This window comes from Condylura cristata, unplaced genomic scaffold (genome assembly GCF_000260355.1).
Source record: "Condylura cristata isolate star-nosed mole 26May11 unplaced genomic scaffold, ConCri1.0 scaffold00012, whole genome shotgun sequence".
Classification (NCBI taxonomy): Eukaryota; Metazoa; Chordata; class Mammalia; order Eulipotyphla; family Talpidae; genus Condylura; species Condylura cristata.
The window spans coordinates 36,787,971-36,813,253 of NW_004567113.1; the positions used below are offsets into that span (position 1 = coordinate 36,787,971).

The 25,283-nt window shown below is 40.0% G+C and overlaps 1 protein-coding gene across 1 annotated transcript in view; it reads right to left on the reverse strand.

The window, feature by feature from the left end:
• UCHL1 (ubiquitin carboxyl-terminal esterase L1 (ubiquitin thiolesterase)) overlaps positions 1-606 on the reverse strand; it is an 11,554-nt gene extending 10,948 nt beyond the window's left edge. Inside the window, exons 1-2 of the mRNA XM_004681331.2 lie at positions 507-606; positions 388-399 (exon numbers count right to left, since the gene is read on the reverse strand). Of these exons, the coding sequence (XP_004681388.1) occupies positions 388-399; positions 507-539 (45 nt within the window). The 5' untranslated portion in view covers positions 540-606. The remainder of the gene's footprint in view (positions 1-387; positions 400-506) is intronic.
• Between the last annotated feature and the right edge of the window lie 24,677 nt (positions 607-25,283).

Sequence of the window (25,283 nt, forward strand, 5' to 3'; positions counted from 1 at the left end):
CCCCTCCCGAGCCCGGGGGAGGAGCCCCGCCCTGCCCCGCCTCCATCCCCACCCGGCCGGCGCAATGACACAGCACAAAGCGCTGCCCACACGTGGCTCCCGCGAAGCCCGGGCACCCGAGTCCGCGCGGCCCGCGCCACGCCCTCTGGAGCTCGGCCGGGCGCTCGCCACCGGGTGCCGCCTCCTCCATCCCAGCCCTCGGGGGTTTCACGGTCACTTCGCTCCGCAGATGCCTAGGCAGAGGCGGGCGGCCTAACCGCGCCCCAGCCGGGCCGCATCTGGGCCCGCAGGACGCCGCTTCATCCCTGCGAAATCAGCCGGGGCCCGCGGGCGCCTCCCCCCGGCGCCCCCGCGGGAGGGGGCCAGAGGCAGGGAGACGCCACTCACTTTGTTCAGCATCTGAAAAGCAAACGCAAAGAAAGGCAGCAATCAAACCAGTCGGCGATACACCTGCCAGCCGAGGGCGGCCCCGCGGCTCTGCGCTCCCCAGTGCACCTGGCGCTCACCTCGGGGTTAATCTCCATCGGTTTGAGCTGCATCTTCGCGACTTGCGGGAGGAAGCACAAACCAGAGACGGGGAAAAACAGCGAGCGGAGCCGCCCAGGCTGCCTCTATAAAGCGCCGGCCTGACGCACTGTGGGTACTTGCGCAGGGGGAGCAGGGGCAAAACCAAGCGAGGGGGAAACCGTCGGCCGCGGCCAAGTGGGCACGAATCCCCCCCCATACACAGTGCAGAGTGGTACGGCCGGGCCCCCAAACCTTGCAGTCTCACTTGAGGGTGAGAAAATCTGTGGTTGTGGCGATGGGTTTTGTTGGTGGGTGCTCCTTGAGTGTACGTAGCAATCCTTTTGAGGGAATCTAATTTTTTTTGCGAAGTTTCTGGAAACCCACCGTTTCGACCATGCCATTTACCCAAAACCTCAGGGTTTGTGAAGCATTGAGAAAAAGCCCAAATTCAACAGGTATATAACATGAATATAAATGTCTCCCAAATCTCGCAGCAATTTTACATGACCTTAAGACAATTCATCCTCCATGTTAAATTAAATCAGGAACGTGGTTCTATTTTAATTGATAGCCTAGAATACAAAAGATACGCATTATTAGTAATGCCATATGCAATGTGACACCCGGGGAAGAATTGGTTGGTCATGGATAAGCGGTAGAAACCTGGGGATGTGGCCATAATACAGCACTCACAGAAAGTAGGCAGCCAGGGACTTTAGAAAGCAATTCCAGCGAAAGACAGAGGATTTTGAGATGAGAGGCTGTAAAAAGAAAAACAGTCAAAAAAAGAAAAAAGAAGAAGAAAAAAAAAGAAGAGGAAAGGGAGCTTTGAAAAATAAAATTCTGAGCTCACAATAGAATCACCTAGTGAAGGAGAAAAGGAACCACAACTATGATGGGGGGGAGGGGTTTTGGTTTTGTTTGTTTGTTTGTTTTTCTACTAGCAAATTCGAGAAATGGAGAGAAAAGCATTTGTCAGAGAATAAAGAAGGACAAAAATGTATGAGAACAGTGCCAGGAAACCTTAGAATGAAGTGGGACTTGGCCAAATGCCAAGGAATAAGGAAGGTCACGTAATTTTTAAAATCTGCTCAGAACAAAATGATGATGATGGTGAAAGAATAGATTTACTGATTAGGAGTCCAGGTTGACAGATAATGAAGAAGGGGCAGAGTCCACATTTTGTGACATTACTTCTACCATGGGTCACATCTTTAGCATGTCATCTCATTTAATCCTAAGAGGCCCCAGTGAAGTAACTTATTAATGCAGGTCTATGAATCACAATCCAGGGCTCAGAGAGGTTAACTGCTTATAATCATAAATAAAAAGGAAAAGAGAGGAGTAACCCTTGGTAAATTGGGTGTCCAGTCTCTACCAAGATTCCACTATATTTCATTTCTATTTTCTTCCTATTTTTACCACTAGAAAGATGACCTTGACAGGAGAAAGAACGTTAGTAAAAAGAGCTTGATGGATGAATCATTTGGTATGTAAATTATTCCTCAAAATTGTTTTTTGTTTTTCAAAAAAAGACTTGAATGTCAGGACAAGTGAATAGGTAGTATAAAACACCTGGCTGCACTGAATATGTTCTTACCTTCAGGCAGAGACAAATTACAAATCCCAGTTTACTTCATTGATTCAACAAATAACTCATTACATGCCTACTGTGGATGGGCACTGAGCTTTGAATCAGGTGTCACAAAGTAGTAACACTGCAAATAATCATGGGGATTCCTCCATGATTTACTCAATAATAAGAGCTGTGTGAAAGGGAATTTAGAGCAGGGTGCCTTACCTACTGCAGAGATCAGGACAGCTTCCTGAAGGAAGTGCCATATAAGCGTTAATTGACAGAAGTTAGCAGGTGACAGTTATTACCAATAAACAGTAAAAGCGGTATGGAAACACAATGAGAAATCTTTGCTAAAGACAGTCATTCATTTACTCTACAATATTTTATATTGAGAGGCTGCTATGTGCAAGAATCATTAGAGCTATGAATAAAGCAACTTCCTGTTTACAAGGAAATGCAAGAGATTGGACATCCTTATTAACCTTTTTTAAAAAAAAGGAGGGCCCTCCCTGGTGGTGCAGCAGGTTAAAGCACAGCACTAAGAAGCTAAAGCCACTTCAACATAAGTTCGATCCCCACCCCAGACATGATCCACTTGGTATGATAGACCTCTCCTTGCCCACCTGCTACTCCCCTCAGCAGTGTACTTTGTCAGTCAACCTGTTCTGCTCCCCACTCTGTCTCTGGTGAATCCTCTCACCCAAGCACACCACACCTCTGGTCTACATACCAGATCTTGTAGGTATAAATAAATAAATCTTTTTTAAAAGGAACATGAAACTTTGAGGCAGGAGATTTGACATTAGTCACTAATCAGATTCCAGGATTCATAATTTGTGAGCTCTTAGAAAAATAGACTTGTTGAGTTTAGAACAAGTTATGCCTTCAGTGCTTACCTGACTGGGGTTTACTAGCTGGGTGGGCAGGTAGAATGCTTTTCATGGTATTCCTCATGCTGCTTGCATTGGTATTGATTAATATAATTGAACTGGTTTCATAGCGTATTTTAGTTATTCTGTCTAAGAAGTTGTCTCAACCTGAAGCCATCAAACAATGGTTTTGCTCTGTCCTGTCCTGTCCTAGAGCAGAGACAGAGAGATTAAATGCTTGCAAGTGAGAAGCAATGTAAATGGCAGGCCTATGGGATTGAGAGAAGTGAGTTTAGAATGAAATTGTGAAAATTTAATAGAGATTTTGATAATTGTTGTCTGTTCTTGTCAATATACAAAAAAAAATTTAATGGATGAATGTAGTGCAATAGAGCTATAAAATTCTATAATGCTAGGGGGTTCTTATCCCAAAGTATAGCAGTTCCACTGTGTAATTTGATAGGTTCCTTTTTGTGTCTAGAAACATTAGCATTCATTTACATGGAATCATTTTTAAGTGTCTCGAGACCCCCAAAATAGAAGATAAGAAAGTAAAAAATAAATTAAAAATCACTCAGACATGTGTGGTAAACATGGGAAAGACCTGACTTTGTGAATGATACATGAATAATTTGAATTGTAGTTCATAATTTGAACATAAAACTAATGCAATCTTCTACCAGGAGTGAGAAATTCTATTTAACATTATTTGTAGTGACTTCTTGGTGTAATGCCTAAGAAGATTCCTGGAAAATGCTATAGAGAAAAACATGCTGTAGTTTATTGGTGATGTCAACCATATATATGACTGGGAAAGAGAAATGACAACAATAGGCAGATAGTCACTATCTTTTGACTGCATTAATGCATTATTCATCATATCATCAGGAAAAATAATTCCACCCACTGCATTGACTGTAATATGTGCATTATGATGCCACAGCTTGGCATGTAATAAGCTCTCAATAAAAACCATTCAGCTGAAAATTCTGAAGACCACACTTGAAAGAAACAGATATATTGGAAAGTTCAGAGGGGGAGAACCAAATTAAAGCATTGAAAATTTTGAGAGGCTATGACTTTTTTTTTTTATGGAGGAAGAGGGATAGCAATTTCATTATAGCTATGCTCAAAAATTCAGTGTGAGAGTGATCTATGATTGCTTAAGAATGTAGAACAGACAGGTAGAAATCAGAGGTAAGTATTATTTTACATAAGGAAGTCCTTCATTATTGGAGGAATACATTTGTGTGCATGTTCCATAAGTATCAGTGAATGTGCTCAAAGCAAGTACTCGTAGCTAACAGTATGTCAGCCACTGATTTTGTGTGATTCCTACTGATGTATTTGCATGTATTAACTTTTTTTTTAAGATTTTATTTATTTATGCATACAGATCTGGGGTACAGGCCAGACGTACAGGGGCGGTGAGAGGCTTCACCAGAGACGGAGCTGGGAACAGAACAGGCGATTGACCAAGTACACTGCTAAGCGGAGCAGTGGGTGAGAAGGGAGAGGTCTGCTGCACCATAAGGGTAACCTTGGGGTGGAGGATAGAACTCACACTAGAGGCTGAGGCTATCTTGCAGTGCGGAGCTTTAACCCAATGTACCACCAGGGCGGGCCTACATCTCCATACTTTTTTTTAAAAAAGATTTATTTATTTATGCATATAGAACTGGGGTACAGGCCAGAGATACGGAGGGTGAGAGGATTCACCAGAGACAGAGTGGGGAGCAGAAAAGGCAGATTGACAAAGTACACTGCTGAGGGGAGCAGCGGGCGGGTCAGGAGAGGTCTGCCTCACCATGTCAATCTCCTCCCAGGCAGTCCAGTCGGAATCAAACTCATGCTTTAGATTCTCAGTGCTGTGCTTTAAACTGCTGCGCCACCAGGGAGGGCCCACATCTCCATACTTTTAAGGAACATTTCATTCCAGTCTTACATCAACTATCCCTGATAAGATAAAAGAAGACATTCTGAACAACCTAAGTGTAATGCAACAAAGGACCTCCAAAATTTACCCCTCTATAAAATCAATAAAAACTTGCCTGCTGTCACAATTAACTTTTCAGATTGCATATATTTACCAGATTATGCAGCAATGCAGGAAACATTTTTTCATGAATAAATGTTCATGAATGAACACGGGTGATTATCATTTATGATGGTAGGTTTGGGGATATTTTAGCTAATTCTCATTCCATCCCTACCTCTCACTCCATGGTGGTCTTGAAAAAATTATAATCTTCATTCCCAGTCATGGAAGAACAAATAGGAGTAAACAGCTCTTTCAAAGCTTCATTCCTAATGAATTGTCATTATTTGACCTGGCTATTGATTTATTTGAAGTTCTCACTTGAGAATTTTGTCTTTATTTGAGCCAAGAGATTACCCAGTGCTCACAACCACATAACAAAGAATAGAGACTACAGTGTTGCTTCAGAAATGTCACTACACAACAATAACAACTGCATGTATTTATGACAAATAATAACTACTCAAGAAACAGCAACAATAATCTCTAGTGGGAGGACAGTAATCTATCTCATCTCCAGGACAGACAAGTTTCAGGCAGCATACTTTTGAAGTCTAGAATTTCTCCTTGCTTCATTTGAATAACATCTATCTTCTCATTAATATTCTCTAGTAAGTCTTTACTCACAGGCTTTATTTTCATATCTTTTTTCAAGATTTTTTACTTATGCATAGAAGAAGTGGGATATAGGTCAGATATACTGGGAGTCAGAGGATTCACTAGAGACAGAGTGAGGAGCAGAACAGGCAGATCAACTGAAATACACTGCTGAGGGGAGCAGCACATGAAACAGGAGAGGTCTGCTGTGCCAAATGTGGGTTAGCTGAGTTAAGGGATCTAATTAAGGCTGCAGTGGCAATAACATTATACTGCTGAGATTTAACCCCTGCACCACCAGGGAGGCCTGTTTTCTAACTTACTTTAAAAGTGTTTTCCTTTAACTCTTTCTCCATAGTTGAAATAGCTGATTTAAAATCTTTGTCCAGTAAAGCCAACACCTGGAATAAATCAAAAACGATTTTCATTGATTGCTGCCCTCTACGTGTTCTGCCCCATCATATATGGACTATTATTTCTTGTTTCTGACAGGTCTCAACGTGTTTTGTTAAATATGGACATTTGTCTGTTTTCCCAGTTTGGGGCTATTATGAATAACATTGCTGTGACCATTCCTAACAAAATTCTAAAAGAGTTTAATCTGAAACTTTTGCCAATTTTTAAAGTAGCTTTTATAAAGGAGTAACTTTTCGGAGGTCCTTATATATACCTTTGTGTCAGTCAATATTTCCTCTTTTATTTTCTCAGGGAAAGCTTATGTAAGAAGTAGATAGTCTATTCCTTGAATGTTTGGAAAGTTTCACCCTAAGGCCTTAGCTAAGTCTGATAAGTCTTAGATAAGCCTTAGATAAGTCTGAGTGTTTCTTTGTGGAATAATATTTAATTGCTGCTTTATTTATTTATTAGATATTTGCAATTGTAATCTGTTTTCAAATTTATTGGCTAGAACCGTTTGCTTGAATTGTTTGCTTCTGTGTAGACATTTGGTTTTACTTCGTTTGGGTATAGTCCTAGGTGTTGAATTGCTGGGTCATATTGTAACTTTTTAAAAACTTCTTCAGGAACTGCCAAACAGTTTTGCAAAGTGCTGTTCCATTTTACATTTTACTTACAGTATATGAGGGTTCCAATTTCTCCACACCATCACCAACATTTATTATTTTGCTTTTGATTCTATCTGTGTAAATGTGAGCTTGTTTTTCCTTATTGTTTTGATTTATCTTTCCTCATGACCAATAATGTTGAACATCTTTAATGTGCTTGTTGACCATTTGTGTATCATCTTTGAAAAAATTTCTATATACTATATAATATCCTTATTTCACTCCAATGATAGTTTTGTTCACAGCATTTCACCAAAATTGTCCTTGATCTTGCCATTTCTTACTCTAAGATTTCTTCTCTTTTATTGAATTTCCAGCCCAATTCTCTCCTACAGGCACTTCCTTCTCTTGAATTCTAGTTCTTCCCTCCTTACTGACACTGCTTTTTCTATAAACTTTGCTGACTTCTCCTCATTCCAGGAGCTGTACAACTCAGTGATTGAACTTCTTCTGTTTTCTGTTTACATCTCTGCCCTTAAAGACCTCATCTAGCTCATGGCTTTTAATTCTGTCTTTATGCTGTAAACTCTCCAGCCAGACCTCCCACATGGACTAACTTCCTACTCCTCACCTCCATTTTGATCTTAATATCTAACTTGTCCAAAACTGAATCTTCACCCTCATTTCTAAAGCAGTCCTTCCCACTAGGCGAAAACTGTGGATTCTTCCTTGAATCTTCTTTCTCTTTTACCTCAAATTAAACCCGTCAGCAAGTCCTGGCAGCTTTATCTTTAAACTATATCTAAAATTCTTACCCCTGAGAAATCATAGAGCATTCATTAAAATTAGCATGGAGACATTTTTATGATAAACACTGGGAAATTGCATGTGTAATGTGATTTCAACAATGTAAAATATACGTCTAATAAATATTTGAAAGGAAGCCACAGAAACCATATTCTAATTAAACCTTAGAGATATTTTCATATTGTCCTATGTTTTTCTTTGTGAATATTTATCTGGCTACAAAGCTTCCAGGAAGCTTTCAGTGTTATAATATTAATGGATGTTAGGAAGTACATACCACCTTAAATAGCCCTATGATATAAATGGGGAAAGTAACTCATATTTCTAGAGACCTATTTATACCAAATGTTATGCTAGTTGTTTTGTACATAGTGCCTCATTTAATCCTCTGACCCTTAAAAAAAAGTGTTTTTTTTAAAATAATGGACATACAAGAAATGTTTACAAGATTAAAATTTCATTTGATAAGTTTTGACATATGTATACACCCTGTGAAACCATCACCAAGGCAATATCCTAGACATTTCCACCACCTCAAAAGTTTCCTGTGCCCCACAATACTAGTGATAAAGGATTGATCACAAAGGTATACAAAGAACTGATGAAACTCAACAAAAATAAACAACCCCATCAAAAAAAAAAATGGGCATAAGAACTAAAAAGATATCTCTCCAAAGAGGAAATGCAGACAGCTAAAAAGCATATGAAAAATGTTCAACATGACTTGTAATAAGGGAGATGCAAATTAAAACCACAGTGAGATACCACCTCACACCAGTAAGAATGGCACCTTTTTTAAATGATTTATTTATTTATGCATACAGAACTGGGATACAGGCCAGAGGTGCAGGGGCGATGAGAAGATTCACCAGAGATAGAGTAGGGAGCAGAACAGGCCGACTGTTCAGGTATACTGCTGAGGGGAGCAGCGGACGGGTCAGGAGAGGTCTGCCACGCCATGTGGGTCACCTCCAGCTCGGGGATCTAACTCATGCTGAAATGGCTTTAACTTCTCAGTGCTGTGCTTTTAACCAGATGCACCACCAGGGAGTGCCAAGAGTGGCACATCTTAAAACAACTGGCAACAACAAATTTTGGCAAGGGTGTAAAGAAAAGAACTCTCTTGCTCTGCTGGTGGGAATGCAAACTAGTACAACCACTATGGAAAACAGTTTCTCAAACTGCTAAAAATGGAGCTTCCACATGACCCAACAACCCCACTCCTAAGTATCTACCCAAAAGACACAAAAACACTGATTCAAAAAGACACCTGCATCCCCATGTTTATTGCTGCTTTATTTAAAATAGGAAAGACATGGAATCAATCCAAATGTCCAAAAGTAGATGACTGGATTAAAAAGATGTGGTACAGGCCCTCCCTGGTGGCGCAGTGGGTTAAAGCACAGCACTGAGAAGCCACTTCCACATGAGTTTGATTCCCACCTGCCCCAGAGGAGACCACATGGCACGGCAGACCTCTCCTGACTCACCCGCTGCTCCCCTCAGCAGTGTACTTCATTGAGCTGCCTATTCTGCTCTGTCTCTGGTGAAGCCTCTTCCTGCCCCTGCACCTCTGGCCTGTACCCCAGTTCTGTATGCATAAATAAATAAATCTTTAAAAAAAAAAAAGAAAGAAAAGATGTGGTACATAGGTACATATATAATGGAATATTACTCAGTAATCAAAAAGATAAACTCATGCCTTTTGCAGCAACATGGATGAAGCTGGAAAAGATCACGATTATTGAAATAAGCCAGAAAGTAAAAGAAATATACTGAATGGTTTCACTCATAGCAAAAGCAAAAAGGACCAGAGGGAATAATAATAATAATAATAATAATAATAATAATAATAATAATAATAATAATGAACAACTATATATCAGAGACATTTTACAGGGATGAAGTGGGAAATGGATCAACAATGCAGGGGAGGGAGTGCATGGGACTATGGTGATGGCACATGGGTGAACTGGTGATGGGAAGTCCACAGGGATTACAACTGAGATGGAAAAAAGCACAAAATGATGTAAAAATAAGCTATAATAATAATAATAAAAAGTTTCCTCTGCCTCTTTGTAATTCTTTTCATTTCTCTCTATTTCCCAGTTTCCCCAGCAACCGTTGATCTACTTTCTGTCACTATAGTTCAGTTTGCATTGTCTAGAAATTATATAAATGGGATCATACCTTATGTACACTTTTTTGTCTGTCTTCATCTGGACAACCTTTTTATGTCTTATTCACATTTAACTGTTGAAAAAATATTTTTATAGACATTATATAACTTTCCTAAAGTTGTAGAGTGAGAGATGGACCTGGAATTCTAACTTATTTCTACCTGTTACTCAGTGTGTCCAAAGTAAAGATCCCAAGGTTTTTAATTCCCTTAAGTACTCAAAGTTGAATAGAAACCACTTATACCACATTATCTATGTAGCTATTAGAAAGAGCATTATGACTCCTTTTAGTATTCACGAAGACTGCATTTTTCAGCCATGGACTCGACCTTGATAATAGCCTTGGACAGAAGATACAATGTGGTAAGTTTGGGCAAAAACCAACTTCCATACCATCTCTTTCATCTTAGAACAGTGAAGTCTACTTCTCTAGAGACTGGTTTTGATTTCCCTTAGATTATTGCCCTCTTTAGAAAGATAGCTGAACTGAGGTTAAAGGGAAATAATCAGGATTTTGGTCCCCCCAACCTACTTCATCTTTCCTTCCTTCCTCTCTTTCTTCTAGATTTTTTCCATTATTCATTTGCAATGAATCTTTATTGTCACTTTTGTTATCATTGCTTTATTTACTAGGTGACCCAGATTGTCAAATAAATGCATGAGATTGGAACAAAAATTGTGGCCTGTGATTCTGTGAAATTCCCACATCATTACAGCTTGATTTCCAGTTCATGCATTTATTAGGCATATATGATATCTTTTCATGTAAGGATCATGTTGTTTTTTACTTATTTTTTAATAATATAATAGCTTATTTTTACATCATTTTGTGCTTCCCCACCAGTCCTTTACGCTCCTGCTATGAGTGAAAACATCCAGTTTTTTCTTTTTCTTTCTAGTTTATTTCACTAAGCATGGATCATGTTATGTTTACCTTGAGTGACTTTTTAGTACCTGCAGTTTAATTAGTGGGTTAGAACTTGTTTGCATATTGAAAAACAAGCTTAAAAAATGAGAGGAAACAATTTGTATAATATATAGAAGATAATACCCTGAAAATGATATTGAAATTACCTAATGCATGTCAGAAAAGCAATGAAAAGATATTCATAGTATTTTAAATCATCAGTTTAAAAAATAATTTTCATCGTGTGTTAACTATTGTACTCGATGCATGTTAAAGTGTTAGACACCCTATGTTTTGAAAAAACTTTCTGAAAGTCTAACTAATTAACCTATGAAAAATAATGCTCTACATCCATCAGGGCAAAGTATTTAAGGAGACAGAAGTAACTGTGCAGCCGCTTCCAGATTACAAATGCAGGCTGGAATACTCCAGGGAAATATGTCAATAGGAGCATTGATTGATACATGAAACTGACTTAAAAAACTGCAAACCAGAAAGGAATGCGAATCATCTTTAGAATCTATTAGGCCTCTTATTCCTGGAGGTATGCCCAGCAATTCAGCAGAGTAGCAAGAAAGTACTAGACAATTTCTAAATGATGCTATTGATGAGGGGAAGACAAGTCAACCTCCAACCATTGTCCTGAAAGTCCAGATTATAAATTTGAGCTTGTATTTATGAGACTCTGAAGTAGCTTCTCAGTCATATTTTTTAGAGGCAGATGAACTGTATACACAGAACCTGGCAAATGTTTACTAAAGAAATAAACAAACTGTAACCTTTACAAAAAGATTCTTCATGCCTTTATTCTTGTGAAACTTGCTTGTCCTGATATTTTCAAGCTTATCTCTTACTTATTTATAGATAGTATATGAGGCCTAAGATGTACACAGGACAAGATTTATATAGGTGATAAGAGAGAAATAAATATAGCAAAAGAAAGAAAACAAAGTTTTCAGTTGAAAGGCATGAAATCAAAAGAACAAAAGTATAAAATGGACATTAGGGTAGAAGGTGGGAAATGAAACATTTTATTTAGACAGGTTTCAGCTCTTTTGACTTCAGTGACATTTTATTCTAGAGATACCAAGTTCCTGGATCTATTTTTGAATGTCCCACATTCTGTCAGCACAAAGAGCTGAGAAGGCCCAGAATGTGAAGAGAAGAGAACGCCATGCATTTTTCTGTTACCTTGTCCAAGGTAATTAAACCTGAATGGTACTTTTCCCATCTCTACAAAGAGACTGTTCCCAGCACTCCCTGACCAGAGCGCTACTGGGGGTCAGCTCATCAAGTCTATCAAGTGCTTCCCTAGTAGGAAACCTCAAGCATGTTAGTTATGACAAGGGGAAGTCCATAAAACCTATTGCAGGTGGTTTGGGTAGAATTCAGGTTTTCTCCTTTGTTTGCCTCGGTTTGAGGCGTGGGATCTGTTTCTCTCTCTTGTTCAAGTAGACATCATCAATTCTGTTTGCTGATGTCCATAAACTTTCCCACTCTGGTTGTCCTCACAGCAAAACCTTGGAAACCCAGGCACTCTCAGTTGGCTGCCTAAGAAGAGACATGCCTTTTGAGATCATACGTTCAGCTTGATCTACAGGGAAAGGGCTCTGGAGTGTGACCCTCTGCAGACCTGTCCTTCCTTTGAGACAAGGCAGCAGCCTCTGTACCCCAGAGTCAGTTGTTGACGATGGTGCCTCGGTAGCTGTCTGAATGCTTTACCAGCGTGGCAAATTCTAAGTAGTACAGTTAGGGGTACAATCAATGGACCCCTTGATCTCCAGTCCACTGCCATATCTCCTTTGCTGTTAAGGGCCCACACAGCCTGCTGTGACATTGTGGGGCCTCCCATGCCAGGAGAAAACAAAGAACCCATTAGTCCTCAGAAATGGTGCTGATGCAGGCAGGAAAGGGAGACCTAGCCCAGAAATACATGCCTGTGTCTGTGAGGACGGGCGGCTGGCACTTTCGTATGGAAGGGCTCCAGCGTGTCACCATGCTATCTCATGTGGGGATGCCCTCCGTGTATGTGGCATCACATAGGAGCTCACACAGGAGCCACACCTGCCTCTGCCATTGTGGTCCTCCGACTTGGTCAACGTAATTTTGTTACTGTAGTGGATCAGTGTGATGTGCTGTGGGATGTCCAGAAACTCCAGATCTCTTCATGCTATATTATGATGAAAGCATAACCCTCGGGAAAAACTAAAAACGTCTATTATTGCCAGTTCCATGATGGCCACTGATGATGTCAACCCATCTTTTTGTGTGTGATTTGGCCATTTGTAAATCTTCTATTTAGATTGTTGATTTTTAAAATTTAGTTCATTCTTCTTTTTGTTATTGCGCTGTGGCCTTCCTTTATGTGTTCTAGACACAAATCCCTTATCAGGCATCTGATTCACAGATATTTTCCTCCTACTCTGGGGTCACCTATCCACTAGGTCATCTAGTGGGGCCCTCACTACATCATGTTACTGAACACCTGTATATACTGAAGCCACGTTAGATGTCAGAATTTGACACGGCCCCTCTCTGGAAAGGAAGGTTGAGTCTCAGAGTTGGGTCTCAGGTCAGCTTCTGTTTATCCTTGCTCCTTTGGCCCTATTTTTTTTTAAAGATTTATTTATTTATTCATACAGAACTGGGGTACAGGCCAGAGATGTGGAAGGTGAGAGGATTCACCAGAGACAGAATGGGGAGCAGAACAGGCAGACTGACGAAGTACACTGCTGAGGGCAGCAGCGGGCAGATCAGGAGAGGTCTACCGCGCCATGTGGTCACCTCCAGGGCAGGCAAGGATCGAACTCATGCGGAAGTGGCTTAAGCTTCTTAGTGCTGTGCTTTAACCCGCTGCGCCACCAGGGAGGGTCCCTTGGCCCTATTTTACCTCCCCAACATTTCTACCCGCCCCAGAGCTCAGTCCTTAAACTCTTCCCTTTTCTAACCATCTGTAAAGGAATGACTCCGAAATTTGTATCTCTATTTCAGATCTCTCCTCTGAATGCTAGTTCCCCTATATAGTTCATAGACATTGCAAAGTTGGGACTAAATTTGAGCTCCTGATATTACTCTCAAGATTTGTTCTATCCCTACCTTTCTGTTTCATTAAATGGAAATAATATTCTTCATTGCTCTAGCCAAAAAATTTGGAGTCATCATTGATGCCATTTTTTCTTTTCCACACACAGTTCCATTTGACAGAACACCTTACTATCTCTAAGTTCAAAACATACCAGTATTCTAACAATTTGTCACCTCTTTGCCACTAACATCTGGATTTGCTGTCAGTAACAACGCTCATCTGGGTTTATTTTATCTTCCAGTTTCTGCTCTTGTCTGCCCCCTGCAGTCAATTCTCAAACATGGCACACGTTTGAGCTCATTAAAATGTACTTGATGGTTTCACTCATGCAGAATATAGAGACACAAAACAAAGGGACTGACAAAACTAAACCAAAACACATCCTATAAATGTGACTCCAGATTCGAGACTACTAGGGGGGAAGGAGGGAGGAAACTAGTGGTCTCTAGTAAATGGCTGTGGTTGCTTTGGTGTGGTATGGTGACATGTGTCTGTCTGAGGAAGTGTAAACGTATTTCCCTAAATCATATACAGGGTTGTAAACCCATGTTACCTCAATTAAAAAAAAAAAAAAGTTGAAGCTCCTACCATTATCTACAAGTTCCTTCATGACTTGACACTCAGATCTCCTTTACTCCTGCACTGCTTCCCACTAACCCCCCTCAGCCACCCTGACTTCCTCTGTCATTTCATTTCCATTGCATAGAATGCTCTTCGCGAAGTACCCTTGTGAACACTCCCTTGCCGTGGTCGTCTTCACACCTTCACTCAAAAGTAATTCTTACTCATTATGTTTCAGTGATAAGAGAGTTCTGGTGACCACACCTGAGGCGAGAATCCTATACTGTCACGAAAATTAACAAGGATGTAAAACATGGCACTTCACCAAAATAATAATAATAATAAATTCTCCTCAGTCAAGGCTCATTTAGGGAGATGAGCGGATGTGAGTGTTTGAGACGAGGGATTTAGTATAGGAATTAGATCGTACACAGTTGTGGAAGCAGCTGGGGAAGTGAAAGTTGGGAGAGGCAGATTTGGAGGATAAGATGCCACAGCCAGTTCTTCTGAAGCGCTGGTGCAAGGCAGAGCTTGCAGGGAAATCTGAGAAGCCAAGAACATTCAGCCACTAAAGCAGACTGTGGAAGGGGAGCTTGTGGAATGTACTAGGAGAATCTGTTACTTCTGTGAAGTTTCAACCTCTGAATTTGTAGCCAAGTATCTGGTGGTGAGCCGGGGATCATTCTTGGCTGCTCTTCTAAGCATATTCACTTTCAAATGAACACGGACCTAAAGACATGCCTCCACTCAATATGATGCTATGATTTCTAAACAGCTGAAAACACAGAATTTCACTTTATCCGCATTAGTTATTTCCATTCATTTTTTTGCTGAGTTAAACCTGTCTTTGATATTCTAACATAAATCCAGAGTGAAGGTTAACCACTTTTACACATTATGTGAGATAGTAGGAAAATGAGAAATTAAAAAAGAAAATATATAGACAAATATATTCTTACCCAAATAAGAAAAAAATACTCCTAATTGCTTAGTCCTTGTTTCTGCAACTGGTTATGTGGTTATCATTTGTATTTATGATTTCCTTCTTTTATTCCTTTTTTTTTTTGAAGATTTATTTATTTGTGTATACAGAACTGGGGTACAGGCCAGAGATGCAGAGGGTGAGAGGATTCACCAGAGACAGATTGGGGAGCAGAAAAGGCAGATTGACAAAGTACACTGCTGAGGGGAGCAGCGGGCGGGTCAGGAGAGGTCTGCCTTGCTATGTGGTCACCTCTGGGGCAGGCGGGGATCGAACTCATGCGGAAGTGGCTTAAGCTTCTCAGTGCTGTGCTTTAACCCGCTGCGCCACCAGGGAGGGCCACATTATTATTTTTTTTAAATGAGCATTACACCAGAAAAAAAAAGGTCTACACTAAGAAACCAGCAAAAGCTGTCCCCAAGTAGCGTCCCCATATGTCACAGGCATGTTGGTCACCTTGGGACCCACTGGAGACAGCAGGCCAAGGGGTAGCAAAGGTTTCAGGCCCCCTAGCAGAGTCATCTCTTTCTCTGTATTCTGCTCAAAATGGAGGAGCCCTGTGAGTTAGCTGTTGGAAGAGTGGGTCTTCAGGAAGTGGATTGCTTCACAGCACCCCACCCGCACGTGGTTTTCTGCTTTCTCTCACTGCTAAGGGTATCGCATGCAGCAACTTCCCCTTCCTAGGGAAGGGCTATCTTTCTTTCTTTTTAAGATATATTTATTCATGCATACAAGAACTGGGGTACAGGCCAGAGATGTGGGAGGGGGAAGAGGTGCAGCGAAAGGACTTACCAGAGACAGAGTGGGGAGCAGAACATGCAGATCCACTGAATACAGCGCTGAGGGGAGCAGCCGGCAAGACAGGACAGGTCTGCTGCGCCATGTGGGCAGCTCCCTGGCCAGGATGGAACTCATGCTGCAGTGGCTACAGAGAGCTTCATAATGCTGAGACTTAACCCCGTGAGCAACCTGGGAGAGGGCCCGGAAGGGGTAGCTTGACCAGGCTTAGATCTCTGGATTCCTAGAAGTTTCACTGAGGTTTGAGGTTTCCGAATTTTTGTGTTTTTATCTGTGCTCTATGGGTCCCCCCAAGGTCCGGAGAGCTGTGTCTGCCTCGCTGCCACAAGTCCAGTCCAGATGCCGTCAAACTGCCCTCACCCTTGCAGACTGGTCGAAGCCAAACATCTTCACTTTCTGCACCGTCCACACCTCACCCCATGTCCCGAAACGCTGCACTTTTCCCATCCCCTGAAGATGCAGTGCCATGGAGGCTCCGGAGCAAAGACCCTACGCTTTCAATATTAGATAACTATTCCGCCTCCAGATACATCTCTACTTTTCCTTCTAAATAGAGATGGAACGTCTGTTCTGCCATACCTGCCACTCAGTTTCCGGCACTGTGCCCCTCTAACCCTCTTTTACTCCCTGATTGTGCATTTGTCACAGTGTGAGCATTACCTACCTGCTGACGTGCGAGCTCTCCACAGCAGAGCCTCTTTTACTTCCCTGCCTATTCCCTGGTGGTTCTGGGCTTCGGTTGTTGCTCAGTAAATGTGAGCTAAATTAATTAAACTTCCTTTCCAGCCAATTGTCTTGAGCGTGGTTGTGATCAGCGCAGGATGGTGTGAATGAACTTAATTAGCCCTTATTTTGAATAAGTAATATGCTCAATTTTGTTCTTCTCATATGTTAATTTTATAATTGCATTTATAGCTGGCTTTGTGGGTGATGCATGGGATGAAAGCTCCACCATTCCTATTTCCACACAGATTTGGAATACAGTTTTACTAAACAAGAGAAATCCTCACATAATGGATGTAATTCATCTTATGTTGAAAAAAGTCCTAAATATGGTCCATAAATGTAGGACTGAGAAATGGATTTATCCAAAACTTCAGTTTAGATGACCAGAAGGTCAACCGATGGAGACAGGATTGGAATTTGATTATGATTAATATACTCCCAGCATTTTAATAGATGGTTCTGAGAAACCACGGCCTAGCAGAGACAGGAAGAACCTGAGAGCCAGAAACTGGTAGTATCACTGTCAACCCTGCCATGAACACATCCTGGCTCTTAGATGGGAAGCCCTCAGTTCCCAGGCAGGCCCCCCAAGTCTCCTGGGATGAGGATGGTCAGCTGCGGACCTCAGGTCATTATGCTCTGGCATCATGCCATTCTCACCCCTTATTCTGATTCTACTGGACCTAGACAATGAGCTTCTGGTCATAACAAGGCTTCCACCGCATCAGACTGGGTATCTGCAGCACTTGCTATAAATCAAAGGCAATCTGTGTGTATGGTCAATATGAAGTATTGCCTAATTCAGCCAGGGAAGCCTGCTCACACTGGCCCCCGGGAACTTCCCCTTCTCAAAAACCAACACACGTATGGCCATATCCGAGCGTGTGTACCTGCCTGTCTGCGGCTTCCCTCAGGACCTACATATTACATTATTGTGATTTTTTAAAGTACCCCCTTGAGTCTTCCATTAGATCATTTTTGCAAGCATTTTGGCTAGCATGGGCTGTAAGCTATGTATATGCTCACCCAGTTTTTAATTGACATTTACATTTTTTATCGTAAGTTTAAATTAATTCAAAGACTATCATTTCTGTGAATTAGATATACTGATAAAGTGTTACACTTAAATTCATCCAGTGGCATTAAATGTCATAGCAATTTGACACCCATTATCATGTGTTTTTAAAATACTGAAGCCAGCTGTTCACTGGACATTTATATCATTCCTTTTACTCTTTATCTCATATTTCCATTCCATTTGTCCCAGAAAACTTGATCATGATATAATGCTTTATATCTCCCAAAGTATTTTATTTATCATTCTAGTATAATTCTCTACAATCTAGAAATTAAACTTCATGTTTATTTCCTGTGACCTAAGTCTTTAAATATTAGAAATAATATTTCTAATAAACTTCTAGCTTGAGTTACTATGGAGTTAAAACATAAAATTTTAAATTTGGATGTGTACCTTTTAGTGAGATGAAGCTGCATTTTTAAATTTATACTCTTACAGATAAAGAAAGATATTACTATTTCTAGAAGATTTTATGGTAATAATAATAGAGCTTGACATCAATTTCATTCCTCTTTTTCTATATTGTATGTATATCCTCCTATAAACCCTGTTCATGTGGTAATGCTACTACTAAGTTATGTGCTAAAAATCATGTAAACATTCTGTTCAGTCTTCTATTAACTCAGTTTTATTCGTTCCATCTTCAGTTTTGTTAATTGCAAAGTGGAATTACTGGGCTTATAAAACCATCCAGCTTCTATAATCTTTAGCTACCTCAACACTGTTGGCAGTGTGCTAAACTGTGCCTTTGCTCAGTACAATCTGTTATACCCGAGGCAGTTAACACAGCTGACTTAGTCTTGGGTTAGGACAAGGATGTGCCATTCTGTACAGAGACTGAAGGGTGACTATGAAAAGGAAGAGGGGAAGGAGGACCAGCCTGACACGGGCATGTCACCAGGCTGATTTTTAGAAAAGACCTTTTTCTCTTCTTGCAGTGACTGTGCAAACAGGGGAATAGAAGCTACTGTGGTCATCAGAGATTCTTAGCTGCTTTGATGTATGAACCCTGGTTAAAAGAATTTACTTTGCTTTCCTTGATTTAGCTTTTGGATTAATTTCTCCAAATGTCTATCTGTGTTTTCTCTAGTCTCAGAGAATTGGACATATCTGGGATAATTAAAACCAGCTAGCAAGACATTTAGTGGCTTGAGGGTATAAAAGCTATTTTCTAATTGCTTAATAAATGTAATTATCCCACATTAACCTTAGAGGACACATGATTAGTTCAAATAGTGGATGCCTGTTGCTTTCACCTACCCAACATTTATTCCTCTTTTATTAACAACACATTATTTTGGGGGGTGGGAGTTACCCCTACCAGTTCCCAGCCATTTGCTTTGGTGGGGCTGGATCCCCTCACTGCCCTCGTATTTCTGGCTTCAGGATGGGCAGGAGACTTAGGTCAGGCTCTCAATTCCAGGACTTTGGCCAGCGCTGATGGGATTGTTGGCCAGGAGAGTGCGTCTCTAGAGGGCGATGCAGCCCAGATGGGAGCTGTGAGGCGTGCCATGGACCTGGACATCCCAGGCTGTGCTGCACACTCTGAGTGTCACCACGCCTTGCCTGCCCCTCTAGGTCTGTGCATCAGGCTCTCTCCCTCTGGTCTGCTCACCTGTAATCCAAAGTGCCCTGACTGCTTTGGTAGTTCACCTTTATTAAGATCTGCCTACTCTCTAATACCAGTGAAAACGTGAGAGTTTGTAATTACAGATTACTGTGTAAGGTATAGACCTATGTACTCAAATCCAGTGAAAAACCATCATCTACTATCTGTCTATCAATCATCTATATAGTTTCTGTGTAACTTACTTTCTATTATTCTAGTAAAACAAATAACATATAACTGACCATGTTAACTATTTTTAAGTGTACAGTGCAGTGGCAGTAAGTGCATTCACGTTGGATACAACCATCACCACTGTTTATCTCTATCTTGCAAAAATGAAACATTGAAAATATAACTCCTTTTCCTTCTCTCCCAAACCCTGGCTGCAGCATTAATTATTATATATATAATTAGAGCATATAATTACACATTATGCATAATTATGATATGGTAGTATATTATATACACAGATGCATGTGTGCATGAATATGTGTGTGTGTGATTATGTAAGACCAACACCTATGATAAGTTACTCTAAAATTTGAGACATTCATTGTGTGCTTCTTGTTACTGCAAATCACATTTAGGAAGATCTGTTTATCAGTTTTAAAGTTCTTTCTCCTTGTTGTTACAAAGTCAATTCTCTGACTCTAAGAGTTTTTTTAATGTGTTTTTTACTATGTCAGAACAGGAAAGAATAATAACAGTTTGCCATAACTTTTCAGACATCTTTATTTTGTCTTTGACAATTCTGACAATTTCTAAAGTTAGGAAATACATGTTTATGTTAAGAAAAATATTCTTCTCTCTTGTTATGAAGGAATTTATTTGGAGAGGATGGGCATATTGGTTTCCTAAGGTTATGGTAGCAAAATACTATAAATTGGATGGCTCAAGAAAATAGAAATCTATTCCCTCCTTGTTCTCGAGGCTAGAAGTCCAAAAGGAAGTTTTCAGCAGGGCTGATGACTTTGGAGAGCATTAAGGGAGAATCTGTGCTATGTCTCTCCTTGCTGCCGCTGACAGAAATTCTTGGTGTCCTTGTCTTATAGATGCAGCAATCAGATCCTTTCCTCCCTCTCTGTGAGGCTGTCTCCCTGTATCATTGTGCTTTCACAAATGCTGTCTTCACCAGTCATATTCTATTAGGTGCCCATCCAACTCCAATATGAATTTATTTTAACTAATTATATCTGTAATGACCTTATTTCCAAATAAGGTTACATCTTGAGGTACTGGTTAAGGATTTCAGGATATCGGTGGGTCACAGATGAGACTGAAAATTGATTAAATCTTTTAAAATACAGTTGACCCTTGAACAACATAAGCATGAAACAGCAAAGGTCTACTTATAGCAAGATTTTTGTTTCCTGGAGTTCCACAAGCACAGATTCCGGGACTTGGACATCAATGATTGGTTAAATCCATGTGGTGTAACCCACAGATAATGGAGAACCACAAGTTATATTCAGGTTTCCAGCCTGAGTTCACATAGCAGCTGTTCTCTGATTAACTTTTTTGAAATGGCAGGTCAGTTAACACAATGACCAACTCAATGATCAACTGCATGGTCATTTAACAAGATTAAATGAAGGTTGCTACCAAGAGGCAACTTACCAAGAGAGGATTCTCAAAACCAACCTGGCAAATGGGTCAGATCATGACTGCTTGACACATAGGAATTGGTCTTAAGAAGTTCTGAAAAGATAGCAATCTCTCCTGATCTTCAGTTATTGAGATATGTACATATACTGGGAGAATGGGGGTTATATGGACAATAGTTATTTCCATGTTATAGTGAATTTTCAAAAAGCAAATATTTTCCGTTAAAATTTCATCTCAAGTAAAATTATGTTTTATACATTAGATTTTTTTTAGATCAAGTCACTTTGTAAACTGCTAAGTGCTAACTCTAGGTACCTTTGGAAAATACCTTATGAACTAGTAATAGAGTTTGATAAAATGCCATTTTCTGGATGTTATAGCTCTTCTTTAAATGGTTTGACACTATGAATAATCACTCAAGGTAGGAGAAGATATTCTGGGGAATAAACACCCCAAAATATCAGTGACTTGGAACTGCAATGGCAACTATCTGCTCACAATGCCTATTGAAAGAAGGGGTGAGAAAAACTCTGATGTCCCTCCGGGATCCAGGCTGAAGGAGCACCACTGACATGTGCAGAAGACACTTTGGCTCTCAAAGTTTTTACCTGGTATGATTCATCATTTTCACTCATATTTCACTGGACAAAGCAAATCATATAACCATACATGGCTTAAAAGAGGAGTGAGACCCCCCCATGTTTATTGCTGCTTTATTTATAATTGGAAAGACATGGAAACAACCCAAATGTCCAAAAGTGGATGACTGGATTCAAAATATGTGGTACATATACACAATGGAATATTACTCAGCAACCAAGAAAAATAAACACATGCTTTTGCAGCAACATGGATGGAGCTGGAAAAGATCATGCTTGGTGAAATAAGCCTGAAAGAAAAGGAAAGACACCGGATGGTCTCACTCATACCAGGAGTATAATGGAGTAGGAGAGAAAATAATAATAATAATAATGAACAGCTATATGCCAGAGACATTTTATGGGGGTGGAGTGGGGAATGGGATCAAAAACCATGGTGGGAGGGAAATGCGCTGACTATGGTGATGGCACACGGGTGATTTGGTTATGGGAAACCACCGGGATTATAACTGAGATGGAAAAATGCACAAAATGATGTAAAAATAAACTATTATATTATTTAAAAAAATAGTTCCTTATGTTCCCAGGGAGAGAACTGGAATGCTTGGATAGGCATAATGTCTACCATACCAGCATGGCAGATGGCTGTCTAAAAGCAATTGTGACAGGAAATTTTCCAAGTTAGTACCATAGAAAAGGGATCACAGTGTCAGTCGGTGAGACTTGAGATTTTTGGTAGATTATGAAATGATTTCTTCTTTACTATATTCTTGCCAGATTATCTGGTATTTATATTCACTTTCTTCCTTTAGGAATTATGTGGTGATTTGTACAGCTAGGTGCTCTAAACACTCTTTCAATTTCCTTTTAAAATTCGAAAAAGTTAGAGTTGTAAATGAGCTTTCTAATCTAGATTCTTCCTTCATGTTTTATTTCTAGCTACTTGCAGCTAGGGCTTAAAAAAAAAAAAAAGAACCACCTCTGCCTAGAGAATTCCATTAAAAGTCAGTCTAGCATTGAGTTGTATAAATTACTTCATATGTTTTACTTTTTATGTTTTACTTCATATGTTTAAGTAAATTATTTAACATATATCAACTTAAGACTCAACCTTCTTACCTATAAAGTGAAGTGTTAATTGTTCTTCCTTCCTTGGAGCATGTTGAATATTAAATGAGGTGGCATTTGTAAATATTACCTAATGTGAATATTAGTGGGTCCAGTCCCTATTCTAGGTGATCCATACAAATTGGTTCAATTAATTCTCATAGTAGCTCTAGCAATTAAGTATTATTATTCCCACTTTATAGATGAGGACACAGAAGCACAAAAAAGTTAAATAGCTTACATAGTGTCACATAAGTAGTCAATCAGTAAAGCAAAACCAAGCAATTTGTGCCCCAAACCTTTGATCTTAACCTCCACATTGTGGAGTGCCTGGAATACAATAAACTCTCAAAATTTATTTTTATTTTGGTAGTAGTATTATTATTACTGAACTAAAATGTAGCCCTAAAGTTTTCTCATGGAAAATGTTGAAACCTCTTTTTTTTCATGAAAAATGTGATATTTGACTAAAATGCATGAATTTTAAAAATATCACTGGCATTGAGATTAAAAATAAACTCTCAGATATAGTGTGACTTTTGTCATGGTTGTCCTGAATCCCTCTCATTCTCTCTCTGTCTCCCTCCCTTTCTACTCCCATTTCCTTCATTCCTCCCCACTTTCTTTTAGACCACTGGCTCTTGCGAACTCCAGCTGTCACTAATGAAGATACTCAGGCTGCTCTCATGAGAGGAACTAAGGTCTCAGGCAAGCGTGGCACAGATGACTGTGGTCCTAGACAGTGGTCCCAGTTCTACTTTGACTGATATGTTATGGTGCCCTTGAGAGACCCAGCAAAAGTTCTCCCAGATGCCTGGGCCCCAGAAATAGTGAGATACTAAAATGTGGCTTTCAGATGCAAAGGGTGGTTTGCTAATGAGCAGTATCTGAAACAGATATTAATACCTGGAAGTTGGGTGCTGTGCTGAAGAAGCCCAAAATGTGAGATTGGCTATTTTGGAATAAGTTTTGAATCCTTTCCATTTCATGTTTATGCAATGTTGTAATTTTTATTTTTATAATAAAATATAACAGAATTAATCTTGCAAAGATATTGGCTTAGTAACTATTTCTTTGAGACATCATATATCAGTTCATTAAAATAAAGACAAAATTCACCTTCAAAGAAAAGTCATTTTTCTTCTAAGAATAGCATTTCAGAGACTCAAAGAAATTAGAGGTAGAAAAATCAATTAAAGCTAATCTACCAGCTTGTCAGAAAAGATTGCTTTCTACAAAATATATTCTCATGTTTTGTCCAAGTTAATTTTAAATGTCTCAAGAGATAGAACCCTTGTTATCTCCCTTTGAAGTCTTTCCTTTTATCTAATTTACCTTATGGAGAACTTGTTCCCCTAGTATCTAACTTCCATGCTATTTATTTTGTGCTATTATTTTAATTATATTTCTTTTCCTATACTAATGTCCCTTCCCTGCACAAATTCAGTTTTTATATTCTCAGATATTTTTAAGGAGCAACACTTTATTTAACCTAATAACAGATGTTTACTTACAGTAGTAATCTTTAACGACAGAGAGATTTTTAGTACTTTTTTTCCTCCATTTTTCCTTTCTGTTCCTCTCTTTCTACTCTTTTTTCAGTCCTTCTCTGTTACTCTTCCTCTCTCACTCTTTCTACTTTTCCCTCTTCAGTCCTTGCAGTGAGGTGCATAAAAGTAGGGGTGCTTGGCAGGAACAATAAATACAGAAAGGAAATGTGAATTCCTTACTTGGTCAAGGAGATTCTCAACTCCTCAGCAAATTAGCAATATAGTTGTTATTTAGCTCTCCTCTGAGTGAAGCCTTTCTCTTAAAAATGATTCTGGTTCTGGCCCTCCCTGGTGATGCATGGGTTAAAGCAGAGCACTGAGAAGCTAAAGCCACTTCCGCATGAGTTCTATTCCCACCTGCCCCGGAGGTGACCACATGGCGTGGTGGCAGACCTCTCCTGACCCGCCCACTGCTCCCCTCAGCAGTGTACTTCGTCCATCTGCCTGTTCTGCTCCCCACTCTGTCTCTGGTGAAGCCTCTCGCCACCCCTGAGCCTCTGGCCTGTACCTCAGTTCTGTATGAACAAATAAATAAATCTTAAAAAAAAAAGATGTTTAATGTCTCGAGACATTTTCAACAGATTCTTAGCATCTCTTAGGTAACAGCCTAAGCTCTGTACTGAGATTGCCTTGCTCAAGTTCTGCCTCTGACTTTTGACACCAGTGTGAGCTTAGGAAATTAACTTAACTCTTGGCCCTCCCTGGTGGCACAACAGGTAAAGCACAACATTAAGAAGCTAAAGCCACTTCAGTATGAGTTCCATCCCTGCCTTCGAGGTGACGCACATGGTACAACAGACCTCTCCTGGCCGCCCGCTGCTCTCCTCAGCAGTGTACTTCGTCCATCTGCCTGTTCTGCTCCCCACTCTGCCTCTGGTGAATCCTCTCACCTCCCCTGCACCTCTGGCCTGTACCCCAGTTCTGTGTACATAAAAAAAGTCTTAAAAAATAACTTAACTCCTTTGTTCCTCAGTTCTCTCTGTATAAAATGATGATACAGACTGAGGAAACGCTGAATTATAAACTTAGTTGATAATATAAAGTGCTTAGTATAGTACCTAAGTATGTGGTCTTGTAACAGTAGCATGCGTGTAA